This window comes from Macrotis lagotis, chromosome 1 (genome assembly GCF_037893015.1).
Source record: "Macrotis lagotis isolate mMagLag1 chromosome 1, bilby.v1.9.chrom.fasta, whole genome shotgun sequence".
NCBI classification, from domain to species: domain Eukaryota; kingdom Metazoa; phylum Chordata; class Mammalia; order Peramelemorphia; family Peramelidae; genus Macrotis; species Macrotis lagotis.
The window spans coordinates 691686266-691704050 of record NC_133658.1 but is presented as its reverse complement, the minus strand read 5'-3'; the positions used below and the strand labels follow the sequence as shown (position 1 = coordinate 691704050).

The 17785-nt window shown below is 38.6% G+C and overlaps 1 protein-coding gene across 2 annotated transcripts in view; it reads left to right on the top strand.

Annotated features, from left to right (window-relative positions):
• Window positions 1-1835: 1835 nt before the first annotated feature.
• Window positions 1836-17785, top strand: part of CYBRD1 (cytochrome b reductase 1) — a 58229-nt gene continuing 42279 nt past the window's right edge. For both annotated transcript variants that reach the window (XM_074215720.1, XM_074215721.1), the window contains exon 1: window positions 1836-2436. In XM_074215720.1, the coding sequence (XP_074071821.1) occupies window positions 1851-2436 (586 nt within the window). In that variant the 5' untranslated portion in view covers window positions 1836-1850. The remainder of the gene's footprint in view (window positions 2437-17785) is intronic.

Below are 17785 nucleotides of genomic sequence, written 5' to 3'. Positions count from 1 at the left end.
TTGTACCAACTCTAACCTACTCCAAAAGTCCCCTTACAGCTTCCATGTCCAGATTTGGGCATCTGTGAAATGGTTAGGATTTTTTCAGAAGATAGCACGGGGCAGTGGAAAAGAGGGCTGGCTTTGTTGTCAGAGGATTATGTGGGGATTCATGAGATTATAGCTGCTGAGTTGGAAGGCCTCTCAGAAGTCATCTAATCCAATCCCCTTCCTTATTTTAGATTTGAAGAAACTGAAGACCAGAGTAAAGTATTAAACCTTCAGAAGCAGGATTTGAACCCAGTCAGATCCCAGTATTCTTTCCATTATGCAAACCTGGGTAAGTCATTCAACCTTTCTAGGCCACTTGCTCACCTGTGAAATGAAAGGACAAGACTGATGATCCTCCCTTGGGTTAGAGTGCCTCTGAGATCCTTTTCATCTCTCAGATTATGGAATTTCATTTTTGTTCTCTCCTTCTTCCTTCTAAAACATCCACTATTAGGATCTCTCCTTTCTCACTGGGCAGACTCAAGATTACTGTTAGCTACTTATAGCTAGCCATTACCATAATTCCTTTCCCTAGAATAAAGGAAAAAACATTTACTGTTCCCTAGGCATTATGTAAGCAATATGTGTACAAATATAAGCAAGTAATATACTTATCCTTGTCCCCAATTTTCTTTTTTTTCTCAACTACATGTAGAGATGGTCTTCTACAATCATTTTTGTAAAATTTTCTCCCCTCCTTTCTTTCCTCCTCCTCTTCCCAAGACAGCAAGCCATCTGATGTAATGCTTGCACAATCATGTTAAACACAATCATGTTAAACGTATTTCCATATTAGTCTCTTTCGCAGAAAGAGGAATCAGAACAAAACGGGAAAAACCATTATGCTTGGTTCTAATTGAGGAAGTTCCCCAAGATGTCAAGGAGTTAATTTGGGAGGTTCCAGATTTGAATTTCATCTTTGTCTTTATATCTTCGAGTCATTAGGCAATTCACTTCACCAGTCTAAAATTCCTTCTAGCTCCTTATCTATGAGGATACGCTAAAATAAGATGCTTATAGGAAAAAGTCTGCCCATTCTACTTATACCACACTTCTCCTAAGTAGTATAAGCACCTTTTACCAGAAAGTTATTGACAAGATGTTTTACTCTGGAAGGATGGATAGTGACAGACAGTAGCTAAAACTTCCAAATAAGTAAATAGAGACGATTGTACACAGTCCATTAATGAACTGGAGAGTTTGGATCTGGTGAACACTTTGGAGATGCCTCTATTTTCCATACAGGAAGCCTAAGAGCTAGCCCTAAAGCACCATTAAGTTACAGGAGTCAGACACAGATTTTAACTCCTCAAATCAGTGCCTGGAAGCCACAGGTCTGCTTGGGGAGCTAAAGCCCTAAACTGACAACTTCCCAGTTAAGGCACTTACATTCCGGGTCTCTCAGGGCTATACCCCAAGTTATCCATATGATGGAAGTTCAGGGAGTTTTATGAACTAAATCCTCCAGACTTGAAAGGCTTGAGACCCACTTAAAAAGAACTTCTATAGTCTGCAACAACTTCCCAAAAGATGTCATTTGATCTTTAGGCTAGAAGGGACAGGGATCATCTAGATCAACCCCTTCATTTTTCAGATAAGGAAACTGAGGTCTAGAGAGGTTAAATGACTTGTCCAAGGTGATTCAAACTGAATTCAAATCTAGCTCGGATTCTACTAGGGAAGCTATCTTTCCTCCCTCTCCTCCCCGTCCCCGCCTTCACTCACTTTCAGTGAGAGAGGAAAAGGTCCGAAGACAAAAACAAATCACCAGTCCCAAACCCTGAGACTTCCTTCTCCGAGGAACTACACTAAAATAAGATATGTTGAGGAAATCAAGCGCTGGTACAGTCTTTCAGTGGCGGAGAGGAGTTCGGGGGTACCGAGGAAACAGGAGCCCCAAGACGCGGGGAGACCCTCGAGGCTGTGGCTCTCCTTTCTATTCGAGAGAATTCTGTTTGAGGGCCAAGTGCCCGATTCTGTTTTCTTCTCTGCCCACCCCACTTTCAAGCTTTCCCCCAAAGAGGCAGGACATCCCCGGGCTAGGGAGAAGAGCGGCTGGGCCCCTCCCCCGGGCGGAGACAGCCCGGAGAAGAAGCCGCTGCCCCCGCCCCGCCACCCCGTGCAGTGGGCAGCAGCCTCCGAGGCCTTGCCACGCATTTGCCTTTTCTCTGCCCAGGCGCCCGCGACTGGCACAGGCGGAGCATGGGGCGATGAAGGCCATGGAGGGCTACCGAGGCTTCTTGGGTCTGCTGGTGTCCGCGCTGCTCCTCGGCTTCCTGGCGGTGCTCTTCGCCCTCGTCTGGGTGCTTCATTATCGGGAGGGGCTCGGCTGGGATGGGGGCTCCCCGGAATTTAACTGGCATCCAGTGCTGACTGTCACCGGCTTCGTCTTCATCCAGGGCCTCGGTACTGGAAATGACGGGAGAGGGGTTGGGGCGGGAGGAGGGCGAGGTGGGCGGCAGGGGGTCCCCCGGAGCGGGAGCGCGCGGGGGGCTCCGGAGAGGGGGTCCTGGTCGCGGGAAGCCTGCGTGCACAAGTTGGTCGAATAGCCGAGGCAGGCCGGCGGAGAGCGGGCGGGCGCTTCGGCGGGCCCGGGGAGCGGCCCGGGAGGGCTCCGAGGCGGCGGGCTCCCGGGACCAGAGGCCGGAGGGGACCAGAGGCCGGAGAGCTTCGGGGGGAAGGGGGCGCCGGGCGGGGAGGGGGCGAGCTGTCTGGGACTGGATGTGGCAGGGCTGCGGGCTCGGCCGGGGCTCCGAGTCACGGCCACGGTCTCCGGGCTCGGGACTCCCCAGACCCGAGCCCGAGCCCGAGGCGGAGGGGCGCGCCTTCCCCGGGAGCCCCCCAAGTGGGACGGGCCTCAGCCAACGCCTCTCTCACTTTCCCCACCCCTTGACTTACTACCCCGCCTTAGCGGTCCTGCTAACGAGGATGTTGGCTGGAAAAGAGAGGCAAAAAGAAGGGGAGTCCGGGCCGGGTAAGGCTGGGGTCCAGGTCCTGAAAAAATGTTAACATCAGTGACATATTGCCGGAACATATTGAAGTGAACCAGTAACCCGGATAAATGTATTCATTTGGTTTCTTTCTCAACTCCTCCTTTAAAAAAAATTCCTTAAAGTTTCTAGAAGGAACCGCAAACATGATTCGATGTGAATCCTTACTTGTTTATGTAATATGTAGTCAAGGGCTAAGTTTGCTGCATGCATGACTTCCTTTGGAGCATTGATTGGATACAGGCTGCCATACAGTTCTGTCTGACAGTTCCTGGGAGATCACAGGATCTTGGGATCATAGATTTAGAATAGAAACCTTAAGGGTTATTTAATCCAACCCCCTTTTCTAATAGAAAGAAAGCCCGGAGTGATTAAGTTCAAAATTAATTCGAACATTTGGGCAATGTACAATTCTGTTTGACCATTTCAGTATTTGCTTGAGGAAGGATAAGGTTTGTTTTAGCTACTGGTCCTGTGGAAGTCAAAGAGATGTGACAAAAAACTTCTTTTTTTTGGGGGGGGGGGATAAAACATTCATTTTCCTGCTGTGTTGGATTATCTCCTGCTGATACTTTTTGGATGTAAAAAGCATAAGACTGAGGAATAAGTATAGAACATTACAAGAAAGCAACTCGGAATAATAAGAGCATAAATGAAAATTTTAAATTCTTTATAAGAATAAGCTCTTTTAATGCTTTAAACAACTCTCGTCAAATTTTTGTAACTTAAAACGTTCATGGTCCAAGTGATGTAAGAATTCTGGCTAAAAATATTTTTATGGAAAATGTAGGAAGTAGTGACTAGAGTCTTATAATGTTAAGTTATGGAACGGGAAAGAAAATAATGAGAAATAATATGCTTGGGAGTCATATTCCATAACATAGATTTTATTTAAGAATTTCAAGTTGGGGTGTGGTAGGGGTGATGAAAGAAGTCTCAGCTCCACTAAAGATAGATCTGTTTTGTAATTAATGGTGTCCAGGAACCATCATTTCTGAAACTATTATGTAGTGGCCTGGAATTTAAATTTGTACTTTAGCCAGATGGGATATTCATGCAGAAATGATTTGAAAAAATTTTTGGAAACCGTATTTAATCATCCATAAGGGTTTCTCCCCCACTAACATTGGATGTTCTGGGACATTTAGCTTTTACTGCGGGAGAGAAATGCATCTAGCTCATTTCCTTGGGAGAAATAAGTTCTCAGGTCAGATCTCTATGTGGGTCTTTTAGTACTTATAGCACTAACAATCTCCCTTCCAGCAGTGATAGGTAGTGAGGATGCTATTAATGCACTATCTGTCTCTTTAGGGGCTTTCTCTGGCATGTGACACTAAGAGAGACATCACAAGAGTGAGTACCAGTAACCATTCCATATCCCATTTACTAGCATAATTCATAGGCATTATTTGTGAAACTGAAAAGCAAGGAAATTATGCTGATAAATTACTCTCTGTCCAGAGGCACTGAAGTATAATTTCATTCATGGAAGATCATCTGAAGTCTGAGCCAGAGAGGTTAAGATCACTTTAAACACTCTTTCTATTGACTAAAAGTAAAAAGAAATGCTTCTCCAACTGTCCCAACCAAACCTTTAGAGCAATTTCTGGCACCAAAGTGGGCTTCCAAACAGTGATGTGCTGGCAAATGTTTTAACAACTGGCTCTCCTTAGGGGTGGGGGTGGGGGAAATGTTCTTACAGCACACTTTTAAATTTAATCTACATTTTTAACATTCTCTCAATCACTTTCTAAAGTTTAGAAAATCCACAAATCTATCAATCAAACCTGGATTTGTAGCATTTGCTGATTTTTCTATGTGTAAATGCTCACATTGAAAATTTAACCATTTGCTCTTGAGAGCAGCAATCGCCAGGATTCCAGGGTATTGTGAGAGGTGGTGAGGAGGAAGATTTTTGGAATCATTATTTCCTTCTCAAAATCAGGGGAAGGGGAATGAATACAAGAAGTAAACTATTTGGTTGGCTGACTAAAAAGGGAAAATAGTTCAATAAATATAATTATAGTTCTCTGTTCCAAAATTTTTCACATGCACACAGACACACAGACACCCAGCCACACACTTACAGATATACACATACACAGATGACCCACAGTCAAACAAATATTAACTAAACACTGACTTGATTCTAGGCATTATGTTAAATTCTGGGCCTACAAAGACAACAGTTAAAATGTCTCTGTCCTCAAGGAGTTTACAATCTATTCTCCTATACATTTAAATATATTCAAAATACAGTTTCAAAAGTCTTAGTTACAATATGATAGTAACTATGATAGGATGAATAGGGAAACAAATAAAATATAGGAATCGAAGAAAACTGGATTAACCTCAAAACCTTTTGGAATCATCTATCTATCTATCTTGGTCCCATACAACTTAGTTTAATGAATAGAGATCCAGCTTTGGTGACAGAAAGACCTGGGTATCAATTCTACCTCTGACACATCCTCACTATGTGATCCTTAACAAATCATTTAACCTCTCAGTGCTTTAATACCTAAAACTGAGTTTCAGAAAAAGTACCTACCTGCTTTCTCAATAGGAAGTGCCCCAAACCAATGAAATTACACACAAACTTAGAATATACTAGGAAATTAAGATACTCAGTGGAAATACCATATTCTCTGAGCTGAATTGAAAAGAGGAGCAAAGAGAATTTTGAAAGGGGTTTTATGCCTACATAAATGGAATCATTTTTATTAAATCAGTGTGTCACCTGGAAATCTGAGAAGTAATCCTGGAAAAGATCATAGAAAGGACCCACACAAATAAGAAAGATCTTCCTAATCAGTAGTTTGTGTTTTAAAAAGTTCAGAATGATCAAACATGCTTTCTGATAAAGGATAGAAATTAAGTGCCTAAATCAAATTTTGATTCCTTCATGTTTTCACATTTAGGCCCTTTTTTCCTGCCCTATCCCATAGAATTCCAAGGAGGAAAAATCTGGCAGTTAGAATCTTTTAAAACTGATTTTATTGGAGTCAGGCAAGTAAGTCACTATATTTAAGTTGGATTTTTAGAGGCACAGCAATAAAAGGAAATTAAGATTATTCCTTTAAAAGCCACAGAAATAGTCCATTGGTGTATATAATATTGTCCAGACTTTAAAATGCATCTATTTGTTCGTTCAATAAATATGTATTTAAATGTTATATACCAAGGGGTATGTAGGCACTGAAAGGCATATGAAGAAGAAAACTTTGTTCCTGACTTTAGAAATTTAAATGACATAATATCATTTTTTTTTTCAACTGGTAAAGGCTCAAGAGAGACATTGTAGAGCAAGCATAAGATTTGGAGTTGGGTTAAAGGGAAATGGAACTGAATATATGTTTTGCTATTTACTGAAACAGTGTAAGGAATTTTCAAAATGCTATATGAATATTGGCCACCTATGGGACCTTGCACAAATCATTTAACTTCTCTGGACCAAATTCTAAAATCTGAAGAATGAGGAGGTTGACTAGATTGAACCATAAGGTCCTTTCCAGTTACAATATATCTACCCCAATCCACCCCCCAAAAATCTACAAAAAGGGAAAAAAACCCTCACTTTAAAAATTTGAAGAGTATTAACCTAGCATATTCTTACTAATACTAACAAAATAACATTAAGGGGAATAATATTTTTTAAAAGTTTGGCTAAGCACCTCTTCATCAAGAAAACCAGACATTCATACCTCTTTGCAATCTGAGCTCATCTTCTGAATTTTTATTTTACAGTTTCAAATCAAGGGATGAAAGAAATAGATAAGAAGTGATGGTTTAATTTATTGATGTCAGAAGTCTTCAGTTAGTTTCTAAAGAGGTGGAGTGTATTAATATCAGAGAAAGTTTGTCTTAAGATTGTTTTGCACTGGTTCATCTATAGACTGAAAATTCAAATATTCTAAATAGGCAAAATTTATTAATTTTGCATGATCATATAGTTTTAAGGTAGAGTGTGCCTGGGGCCTTTTGCTTTACTTAGGAGGGATGAAGAGGAACTCCAAATTTACAGCCATGTAAATGTCTTCTTTTTCTTTCTTTCTTTTTTCTTTTTTTCCAAGGCAATCAGAGTTAAATGACTTGTCTACCTAGTAATTGTCAAGTGTCTGCACTTGTGTCCAGTATCTGGTCTGAGGATTGATTTGAACTCGGGTCCTCCTGACTCTATCCACTACACTAACAACCCCTAAAGCCTATTTTTTTGCCTTCTACATGGTTTAATGTACTTAGAGGAGACTCAGCAGAAAGATTTGAGTTTCTGCCCTTTTCCAACATATGGTAATTGCATTACCTTCATGTGTGTTCTGTTACATGTACCCCTGTTGTGGCACAGTGGATGAAGTGCTGGGCCTAGAGTCAGGAAATCTCATCTTCCTGAGTTCAAATCTGACCTCAGGCACTTACTAGCTGAGTGACCCTGGGCAAGTCACTTAAACTCAATTTACCTCAATTTTTCCATCTGTAAAATGATCTGGAAAAGGAAATGGCAAACCACTTCAGTATTTTTGCCAAGAAAACATCAAATGAGGAAACATAGAGTTGGACACAACTGGTCAACAACAAACCCCCCCCCCCCCACTTTGTCCTTAAAAAGAATCCCTTTGTGTGAGAAAACAAGCCCACAGCTCGGTTCCATAGTAAGGAAGCAATTCCCTAGGAATCAGTCTTGGTTGTTAGGGGCAGTTGTTGTGTTTTGTTAATAGCACTAAGGGCAAGTATTTAGCCCTCAAAAAAGATTCAGTTTTGCCTTTTCATGGAGACAACTACACCTTGGATATTGATCACCTATTTGTTCCAAAGGGGTTGTTGTTGAGAGTTTAACTGAGTTGATAAACTTATCATTTCTGGAAAAACAGCCTTTAGATGAATCATTAACCCTGAACTAGGAACATAATTTTCATACATGAAAGCCAACATGTAGAACTTTCTAGAAGTAGACTAAGTAAAATTAACTTCTATAGGACACTGATTCACCAGACATTAATACACTTGACTCCAATTAACCTTTACTCCAACTGAATAGTTTAGTTCAATCAAGTTCTATGAGGTTTATCATGCTTTAACAGTGATATGAAGCAATCAGACATCTAATAAACACAGACAGGTTTAGAATTACAAGATCCAGGGATAATCTAATTCAACCTTTTCATTTTAAAGATGAATAAATTAAAGCCCACTCTATAATTCTAGCCAATAAATGCTATTAATTTTTGAGCCTTATTTAGCACCCTTTTATATTGTTTGTTATTTAGTTCTGTCTCATCTAGACTCTATTTGGGATTTTTTTGGCAAAGATGTTGGAGTTCTTTGCCATTTCCTTCTCTAGCTAATTTTACAAATGAGAAAACTGAGGCAAACAGAATTAAGTGACTTTCCCAGGGTCACCCACCTAGTGTCTGAGGCCAGATTTGAATTCAGATCCTCCTGACTCCAGGTAGCACTCTATCTAGGAGCCACCCAGCTTCCCTAGCACCCTTTTCTTAGATGAAGACTTTGAATCTTTGTCCATGATCACATAGCTAGTATATTTCAGAGCCAGGACTTGAATCTTAATCTCTTGACCCTAAATCTAGTATTGCTTCTACATCAGGAGTTCTTAATCTGGGGTCTGTGAATGATATATATATATATAATATATATATATTATATATAAAACTTTTTTTACTTATTTCTTTTTCTTTTCAGTTTCAATTTTTTTGCCCTCCTTCAACCCCTCCCCAATTCCTTGACAAGTCAAGAAATACAATTTTTCATTTTATATATGAAGTCTTGCAAAATATTTCCACATTAGTCATGCTGTTAAAAAAAAAAGACAAGAAAAATAAAGGAAAAAATATACTCAGTCGGCATCCAGAATCCACTAGTTCTTTTTCTGGAGGTGGATGACATTTTTCATTATGAGTCCTCTTCTCTCTCAGAATTCAGTCTATTAATTAACACAGTACACTTCTTAGTGGTAATTTGTGTTTGCCTGCATAGAATTTGAGGATTATTTTATCAGCCAGGGGACTGAGCTTCACTTTAAAAAAAAAAAAAGAAAAGAAAAGAGGACTGAAACCGGCCTTTGCTCTCTAGTCTTTGAAACATTACAAGTGGTCAGAGAAAGGATTCATACAGTAGGATTCTGCTATTCACTGAGGTGAGAAAGCCAGCTCCATTTCTGAGAGTTTCCTGTAAGAAAATTCAATAATATTAGATACATTTGATATACAGTTATTTAGGGGTTTTTTAGGGGTTTTTTTGATATACAGTTATTTAGATGGAAAAATTCTATAACTTGTGTTGCCTATACAATGTAAAATATCTGATTTTTTGGAAGGGGGTTTGGTTGGGTTTTTTTTCAAATCATTGTTTTGACTCAATATTGCTTTCTTGTTGTGGATGTTAGTTACTTCAAAAAGAGATGCTTCTTACTGTTATGAAGATGTGAAAATAAGACTAACAAATCATCCAAGTAACTTCCTTCATTTCATTTCTTCAGAGATTTCAGTTTCATGGTGTTTATTTTGGGTGCCAGCCTTTATGAGCAGATCTATTTCAAAACAGAACCTCTCCTTGGTAGGCATAGCAGGGTCCTTTGGAAAAATTTGTTTCCTTGGGGTTCTCAACGTTTTTCAATTAGAAAAGAACTGTAAGCTGCAATAATTTCTTTCTAGACTCTCAAATAAGAAGGATAAAGCTATGTTTAGGCTGTTCAAAGTGGTGAAGGGAGGGTATTAGTTACTTTATCTTCTAGCAGCTTTTATACTTGATTATTTAAATCAATTTGATTGTAATTTAAATCCAGCAACTCTTATTTTTAGACTAACAAACTTGCAATTGGTACTCCATGCAAAATTCTTTCACATACTTGAAGAGAAGTAGCAACTTTGTCCTAATGGTGGTATGCATTAAAAGTATTTTTTTACCATCTGATGTTTTTATAGCATTTGAAATAATGCAAAGCTTTTAGCGGTAACACTAGGTTTAGAAATGTCCAATTGTTCCCTCCCCCTTTTTTAAACTTGAGTACAGATTGAGTTTCCACTTCTGTAATCCAAAAGCCCTGCCAGCGGTTACCAGAGATCTTTGACTCATTATAGAAAGAATGCTCTCCTGAATAAGGAGGGAAGGCAGCCTCTCCTGGCCAGGCCAAAGAGGAACTTGCCTATTCCTTGAGTTTTCTTGATGATCACTTGCCAGGGATGCTATGGAAGCAATTTTTACCTAAATACAGGTTAAGGGGCTCTGAGGCATTATCCTACTCTGATTCACTAGGATGTGAATTATCTTAGTTTAGCTCTGCAACAATCCTGAATTCAAATCCCAACTGAGACAACTATTGGCTGTAGTACTCTTAGAGAAATCTGTGCCTCTGTTTCTTTTTTTGTGAGGAAACTGTTTAGGTGAAACTGTAGGGTGAGAAAATTGATTACTTAGGACCTTCCTGACTCCAAAACTGTATTCTCATGAAATTTATAAAATAGGCATGAAATTCGTGTTGTTTTTTTAGATTTGATTTAATTGTACCTTAGAAAAGGTATGACTTACCCAAAGTAACTGACCTGGGATTTAAACCTCTGCTGTCCTACCCTAAATCTTTGTAGTCTTTCCTTTACAACATATGACTTTCTCTTGTTTGTGACCACATTGTTCCAAGGCAGGATTTGAACCTGATCTTCCTTACTCTAAGGCCAATCCACTCTCGTGACACACCCAACTGTCTCTCCACCAAGATCACTAATTTAAGGAATGGATTTTTTATTTGGGAAGATTTCTATTTCTTATATCCTGCTTAAAAACAAATTCACCAGAGACAAGATGTTTTGGAAGCTTATGCTTTGGGGAATTTTATCTCTTTAGTTTGATAGTGATCTCTCCCTCTAGAAATTCCTTACAGGTTCATGACTAAGATGACTCATTTGCCTTTATTATTTCTGGGTTTGTAGCATTATAATTTTTCATCATTGTGTCAGAACCAGAAGACAAACAATATTGTCACCCTGATAGAATATAAACTCCTTGAGAGAGAAAAAGCCATTTCTCTTCTAAGAAAAAAGTCATTTCCACTGCTTGGGGACACTGTTTATTGACAGACTGGAGATTGAGAAGGTCATAGATTTAAAAATGTGACATTCCTTATGTAAGAACTTAAGTTTCTTAAGGCAAAGGTCAGTGTCATTTTTTATCTTTATTTTTATCTCCATTGCCTAGCAAACACAGTGCCTTACATGTTGGCATTTAATAAATATCTGAACTGAAGTGAATCCTAAGTTTGTTGGTCTTTAGTGAAGGCTATAAGACTCATTAACAATATTGGTATTTTTTACTTTGGGTGGAGGGAGGATCAGAATGTGTCAAACCCAGGAGTTTAATCTTACAAAGTAAGCATATTATCATGTTTCCGGGTTTTATGTTTGCATTTCCAGCCAGGAACTCAGAAATTTCCCTGTAATTAAGTTTAGAGTCAAATAAGTTGATTCCGATGGAAAGCTGATGATTACCAAAAAAAGATAGGCTTTGAAATAACATTTACAATCTAGCATTTCTTAGCTGTTCAGTCTAGTACCTTATTTCTGAAATTTAACTTAAATGAAAGGTTTTTCATTTACTTTAAAATAAAAATACATTGATTTTCACATTTCAACTTGTTTTTGTGGAGTGGAGTGGGATGGAAGGTAACTAGAAGGGGTGAGAGAAGACGTTTGCCTCAGTTATAAACAACTGCTATGAACCATTAGGATTTCTCTTTTTTTCTCTCTTTATCAGACACAATCTCCAGGTAAGCATCTAACCAAATAAAAGATATTCCTACTTAGCTTTTGAGTCAATTCTTTTAACTTTTCTAAAAGTTTCAATTTTTTTGGTGGTATTTATGGATAATATTTTCCCATGACTCCCTATTGTAAAGATTAGATTTGCCTTAGTTTTAAAGCGAAATTGTAATTATATGACTACTTTAGGTAAATGTTAAATTGTATATAATGCCTTATATATGTAGGTCACTAGGGCACTTGTGGTCTTTGCATCATTTGGGGAGGCTTAGGCACCAGCAATAACTTTCATCCATCTTATTTTTGAGGTGACAAGGGCAGGATTAAGCAGCAGCAGAATAGTATAAAAGAAAACTCAGTAGACTGGATAGGACTCAGGATTACTGAGCTCCAAATCCTGTTTCTTTCATTACTAGCTTAGTGATACTGAGCACAGTACCTCTATGAGTTCTGATTTTTTCTTCATCTGTAAAATGAAATATGGCACTTGCATAATCTGTCCATAGGTCTGTGGTAAGGAAAGCAGGTTACCAGTCTTTAAATCATAAAAGAAATGTGACTTATTATAAAGTTACACCCTGAGGATTTGCCATTGCTATGCTAGACTTTTTTTTTTTTAGGTTTTTGGGTTTTGTTTTGTTTTTTTGGCAAGGCAATGGTATTAAGTGGCTTGCCCAAGGCCACACAGCTAAGTAGTTATTAAGTGTCTCAGGCTGGATTTGAACTCAGGTACTCCTGACTCCAGAGCTGGTGCTCTATCCACTGTGCCACCTAGTTGCCCCTTACCTTAGACTTTTTTTTTAACAAGAATTTTGCATTCTCAAGGGTCAGCAAAGTTTGCATGAGGTTTTTTCCAGTTCTATCAGTGGAAGTGAGAAGGAGAAAGACAGGTTGTCATCTGGCATTTCTGCAATCTCTGTTTAATTGATGGTAAAATCAACATTAAAACTGTTGTCAGATGATCTGATATTGACAGTGCAGTCAGAATTGACATTAGGAAAAAAAGTTGCTATTTTTGTGTGTTTAGAACCATTTTGGGAATTCCATTAGTACTAATATCTATATTAAATCAAAACCCTTTCACCTAAACCATTCACCTAAACTCCTAGTAGGTGGTATTTGAGGCTGACTCTTTGTGACTCTATGGATCACATTGCCCATTTGGTTGTCTTGGCAAAGGCACTGGAGTGGTTTGCCATTTTCTTCACTGTGGATTAAGGTAAATAGAGATTAAGTGACTTACCCAGGGTCACATAGCTAATAATTATCTGATTCTGAATTTGAACTCAGATCCTTCTGACTCCAGGTTTAGTGCTCTATCTACTGAACCACCCAACTGCTTCCTTAGCTATACTTAGCAGTTTGCAATACAATATAGAAGCCAGAAAGAAGCAAAGAAGGCCTCTCATCAGCTCAAATAAATGTCATAAAATCCATACGTGAAAATTCATGTACTTAAGGGCAAGGTCCTCAACTACAGCCTCCTCCTCCTCCTCCTCATCATCATCACTTTAGATTGGATCTCATTATCTCATTAATACTGGAAGCACTTAATTGGCATAGAAATTTTAACCTATACCATTTTTCTGACCTGGTGGCTTTCCAATGTGAGGGGAGGAAGCTCACTACCATTGGTACTAGACTTAGGACAAACACCTTATTGGTTTAATCTACTAAAACTCAGGCAATCCACCAATCTCAGCCTCCCCAGAAGAAAATGTACCATCATCTAGTCTACTTTTATTTTTTGGAAAAAAAAACTTTCTAGAGCAGGAAAATTAAAAGACTACACTTCTAGAAACAGACATATTGAAAGCAGAAAAGTGATAGCTAACAACAGAGGAGACTGAAAAACTATAAAAAGCCAACATAGGAACATAAAACCATTAGCATTCTGGGGTCAATTAGTGTAGGGAAAACAGCCCCACCTATCTTAATGGTCCCTGAGAGCACTACTGTATTATAGCAGTGTATAGTAATTGATGTACATGATTATGATTTTGAATTATCAAGAAAAGCTTAAATATGTTCATGTTTAAAATCACTGTGCTTAAGGATGCAGGTTACTGTGCAAACTATTTTTCAAAGATTTCTCTTTAAATGATTAAAATTTTAAAAAGTATTTCTCTCTCTCTCAGAAGGGGTGATCTTAAATTGTCTGGAAAATTAACTTAGGTTAAATAGCTTATCCTCTAAAGATGCTGAATAAATGAATTATTATTATACCTTATAAAGAGAACTGAAAGAGTTTGTAACATGCTGTCTAGGTTGAGAATGGAAAACATTCCTTTTTGCAAACAGAGTTCTCTTTGTGAAATTTCTCAAATTTTAGCATGCAACACACCCAGGTAGAGAAAGAACCTTATGAATAGTGCCTTACTATAATTTATCTTTCATAATTAATTTTTCAACCAAACTTTCTGCTGCAAAGGGATCTGCTGCTAAACCAAACTTTCTAAATGTTTACTTTCTGGGTTTATCATGTAGATCAGGCACAACTTTTGTCTTTTAGATTCTAACTCAGAGGGGAAAAAAAGGACTTGCAGAAATAGTAGAATTTAGCTTAAAGGGGCCCCCAGATCAAATATCAGGATTTGCTTTGTTGGCTGATTCAAATAACAGTTCTTCAGAAATTAAAGATGAGAAAGAATGTTCACGCAAGATACCATGTGACTTTTTGCTAAGTTTTTCATCACTATTCAAAGGAAAGCCATGTATATGTACACTGGACCTAGAATCAAAAGACCTTTGTTCCATTCTCCTAAGTGTTCACCTGGTAGAATGATAGTGGCTTAGTGACTCACCCTCTCAAAGACTCAGTTTCCTTATCTGTAAAATAAAAGTAAAAATAATATTGGTACAAATTCATCCATAGGACTGTTGGAAGAAAATGTTGTAAACATGAAAATACTTTGACAATAAGTCCCTTTGTCAAAATTTAATGTTATTTTCCTCCTCCCTTTAATAAAGTTTTTTCTTTGCATTGACACATCCTTTTAACAATGTGACTGAGGGGTGGAGCCAAGATGGAAGTGTGAAGACAGCATTTCCCAGACACTCCTACCCCAGTAAACTCCAAAAGCCATCAAATTATGACTCTAGCCAAAATTTAGAGGGGCAGAACCCACAGAAAGTCTGAATGACACATTTTCCCACTCCAAGATAACTTAGAAGTTCCACAGGAAAGGTGTGTTTCACCAGGACAGGGGTTGGAAAAAAGCCACCACCACGGCTCAGCTCAGCCCAGCCCAGCCCAGCCTGGAAATCACCAGGAATAGCTTGAAGGGGTGGTAAGAGAACTCTGCTGCACCAGAATGGGTGTGGAGTGAAGAGCACCAACCTCAGAGTATCCTTGCAGCAAGAACCTGCAGCGGGAATCTGGAGAAACCAGCCTGCACCTCCAGAGCATAGCCCATAGATGGTAAGGGGATAAGGGGAGACTGCAGAAATCTTTCTGCTCTCCCTGGAGCAGGACTCTGCTGTTTGCCCACACTCAGATCCAGGTTGCAGTTTGGTCTTCCATACTAAGATAGCAGGGATCCAGGGTGGCTAGGTGGCACAGTGGATAAAGCACTGGCCCTGGAGTCAGGAGTACCTGGGTTCAAATCCAGTCTCAGACACTTAATAATTACCTAGCCATGTGGCCTTAGGCAAGCCTCTTAACCCCGTTTGCCTTACAAAAGGAAAAAAAACTAAAAAAAAAAAGATAGCAGGGATCCTTATCACAGATCCAGGGCAGAGGGGAGTCAAAGCCCAGGCAAGAGAACATAAAACTTTGGAGGAATAAAGGTCCCAGTGGGATGTTCCCCAAAAAAAACCCCAAAGCAGGGTGTCCCACTAATACCCCAAATCTCAAGAAACACCCCAAAACCAGGCACCGGCTGGAGAAATGAGTAAACAGAGAAAAAAAGAGGAACACCACTGAGAAATACTTTGTCTATGATTCCCAAGAAGGATCAAAATACTCAATATGAAGATGAGGAAGTACAAGCTCCTGCATCTAAAGACTCCAAGAAAAACAGAAGTTGGATTCAGGCTATGATAGAGCTCAAAAAAGATTTTGAAAATCACATAAGGGAGATAGAAGAAAAATTGGGAAAAGAAATGAGAGAGATACAGGAAAAACATGAAAAAGAAGTCAGCAACTTAGTCAAGGAGATCCAAAAAAATGCTGAAGAAAATAACATGTTAGAAACCAGTATAGGTCAAATGGATAAAACAGTTCAAAAAGTTATTGAGGAGAATGCTTTAAAAAAAGCAGAATTGGCCATATGGAAAAGGAGATAAGAAAACTCTCTGAAGAAAACAAATCCTTCAGATGTAGAATGGAGCTAAAGGAAGCTGATGACTTTACGAGAAGTCAAAACACAATACCTCAACACCAAAAGAATGAAAAATTAGAAGAAAATGTGAAACATCTCATTGTAAAAACAACTGATCTGGAAAACAGATTCAGGAAAGATAATTTAAAAATTATTGGGATACCTGAAAGTCATTTTTAATAAATTTTAATTTTTAATTTTTAATAAAATTAATAAATTTTAATAAATTTTAAAACCTCATTTTTAAAGAGTTCCTACAGGAAAATTGCCCTGATATCCTAGAAGCAGAGGGAAAAATAGAAATTGAGAGAATCCAGTGATCTCCCCTGGAAAGAGATCCAAAAAAAAAAAAACCCCAGGAATATTATAGCCAAGTTCCAGAACTCCCAAGTCAAAGAGAAAATATAACAAGCAGCCAGAAGGACACAATTCAAATGTCATGGAGCTACAGTCAGGATCATACAGGACTTAGTAGCAACTACATTAAGGGCTCGTAGGGCTTGGAATATAATATTCCAGAAGGCAAAAGAGCTTGGAATACAACCAAGAATCAACTATCCAGCAAAACTGAATATACTCTTCCAGGGGGAAAGATATATTTTCAGTGAACCAGGGGAATTTCAAATGTTCCTATTGAAATGACCAGACCTGAACAGTAAGTTTGACCTTCAAATACAGGACTCAGGTGAAGCATAGAGAGTGGAGGAGAAGGGTAAAATATGAGGGACTTAATGATGATGAACTGCATGTATTTCTGCATAGAAAAATGATACTGATAATACTCATATGAAACTTCTCATTTCATAGAGCAGGTAGAAGGAGCTTTTATAGATGAAGCACAGGAGAAAGCTGAATTTGAAGATATAATATATTGTAAAAATGGAGTCAATGGCTAAAAGGGAAATGCACTGGGTGTAAGAGAAAGGAGAGGTGGAATAGGCTAAATCTTTCATATATATATATATATATATATATATATATATATATATATATATATTACAATGAGCTTTTGAAATGATATGGAAGGGGGGGAAGGCAAAGGGGAATGAAGGAACCTTCACTCTTATCAGAAATGGCTCAGAGAGGAAATAGGGAGGGTAGATCATAGGAGAGAATAGTTAGATATAACACATTTTCTTTTTTACTTCTTGCAAGAGGCTGGGATTGGGTGGCCTGTCCGGGTACACAGGCTGGGTGGTTGCTGGATCTCAGGAGTGGTATGTGAGCTCAGGGCTTCTTGGCCCCAGGGTCAGTGATCAGTCTGCTGAACCACTCAGCTACCCTATAGCACATTTTAGAAAAGGGACCAAGTGAAAGGAGAGAGAAAATATAATATATGGTAGTGGGGAGGAATGGATGGAAGGGATTACAATAAGCAATAGCAACAGTAGAAAAATATGGAAGCAAATTTTATGATGGACTTATCATAAAGAATGTGATTCACCCAAGATAGAGCTGATGGTATCAGAACACAGACCGAAACACATTTTTTTCTCTTTCCTTTACTTTATTTCTCATTAGGGTCTATATTTTAGGGGGAAGGGGGTATTATGTTTACTCTTAAACAAGAATATTTTAGTAATGTATAAAAAAAAAATCACTTGTACAAAAATATTCATAGCAGTTCTGTTTGTGGTGGCAAAGAATTGGAAATTCTTTGAATTCCCCTTCAATTGGG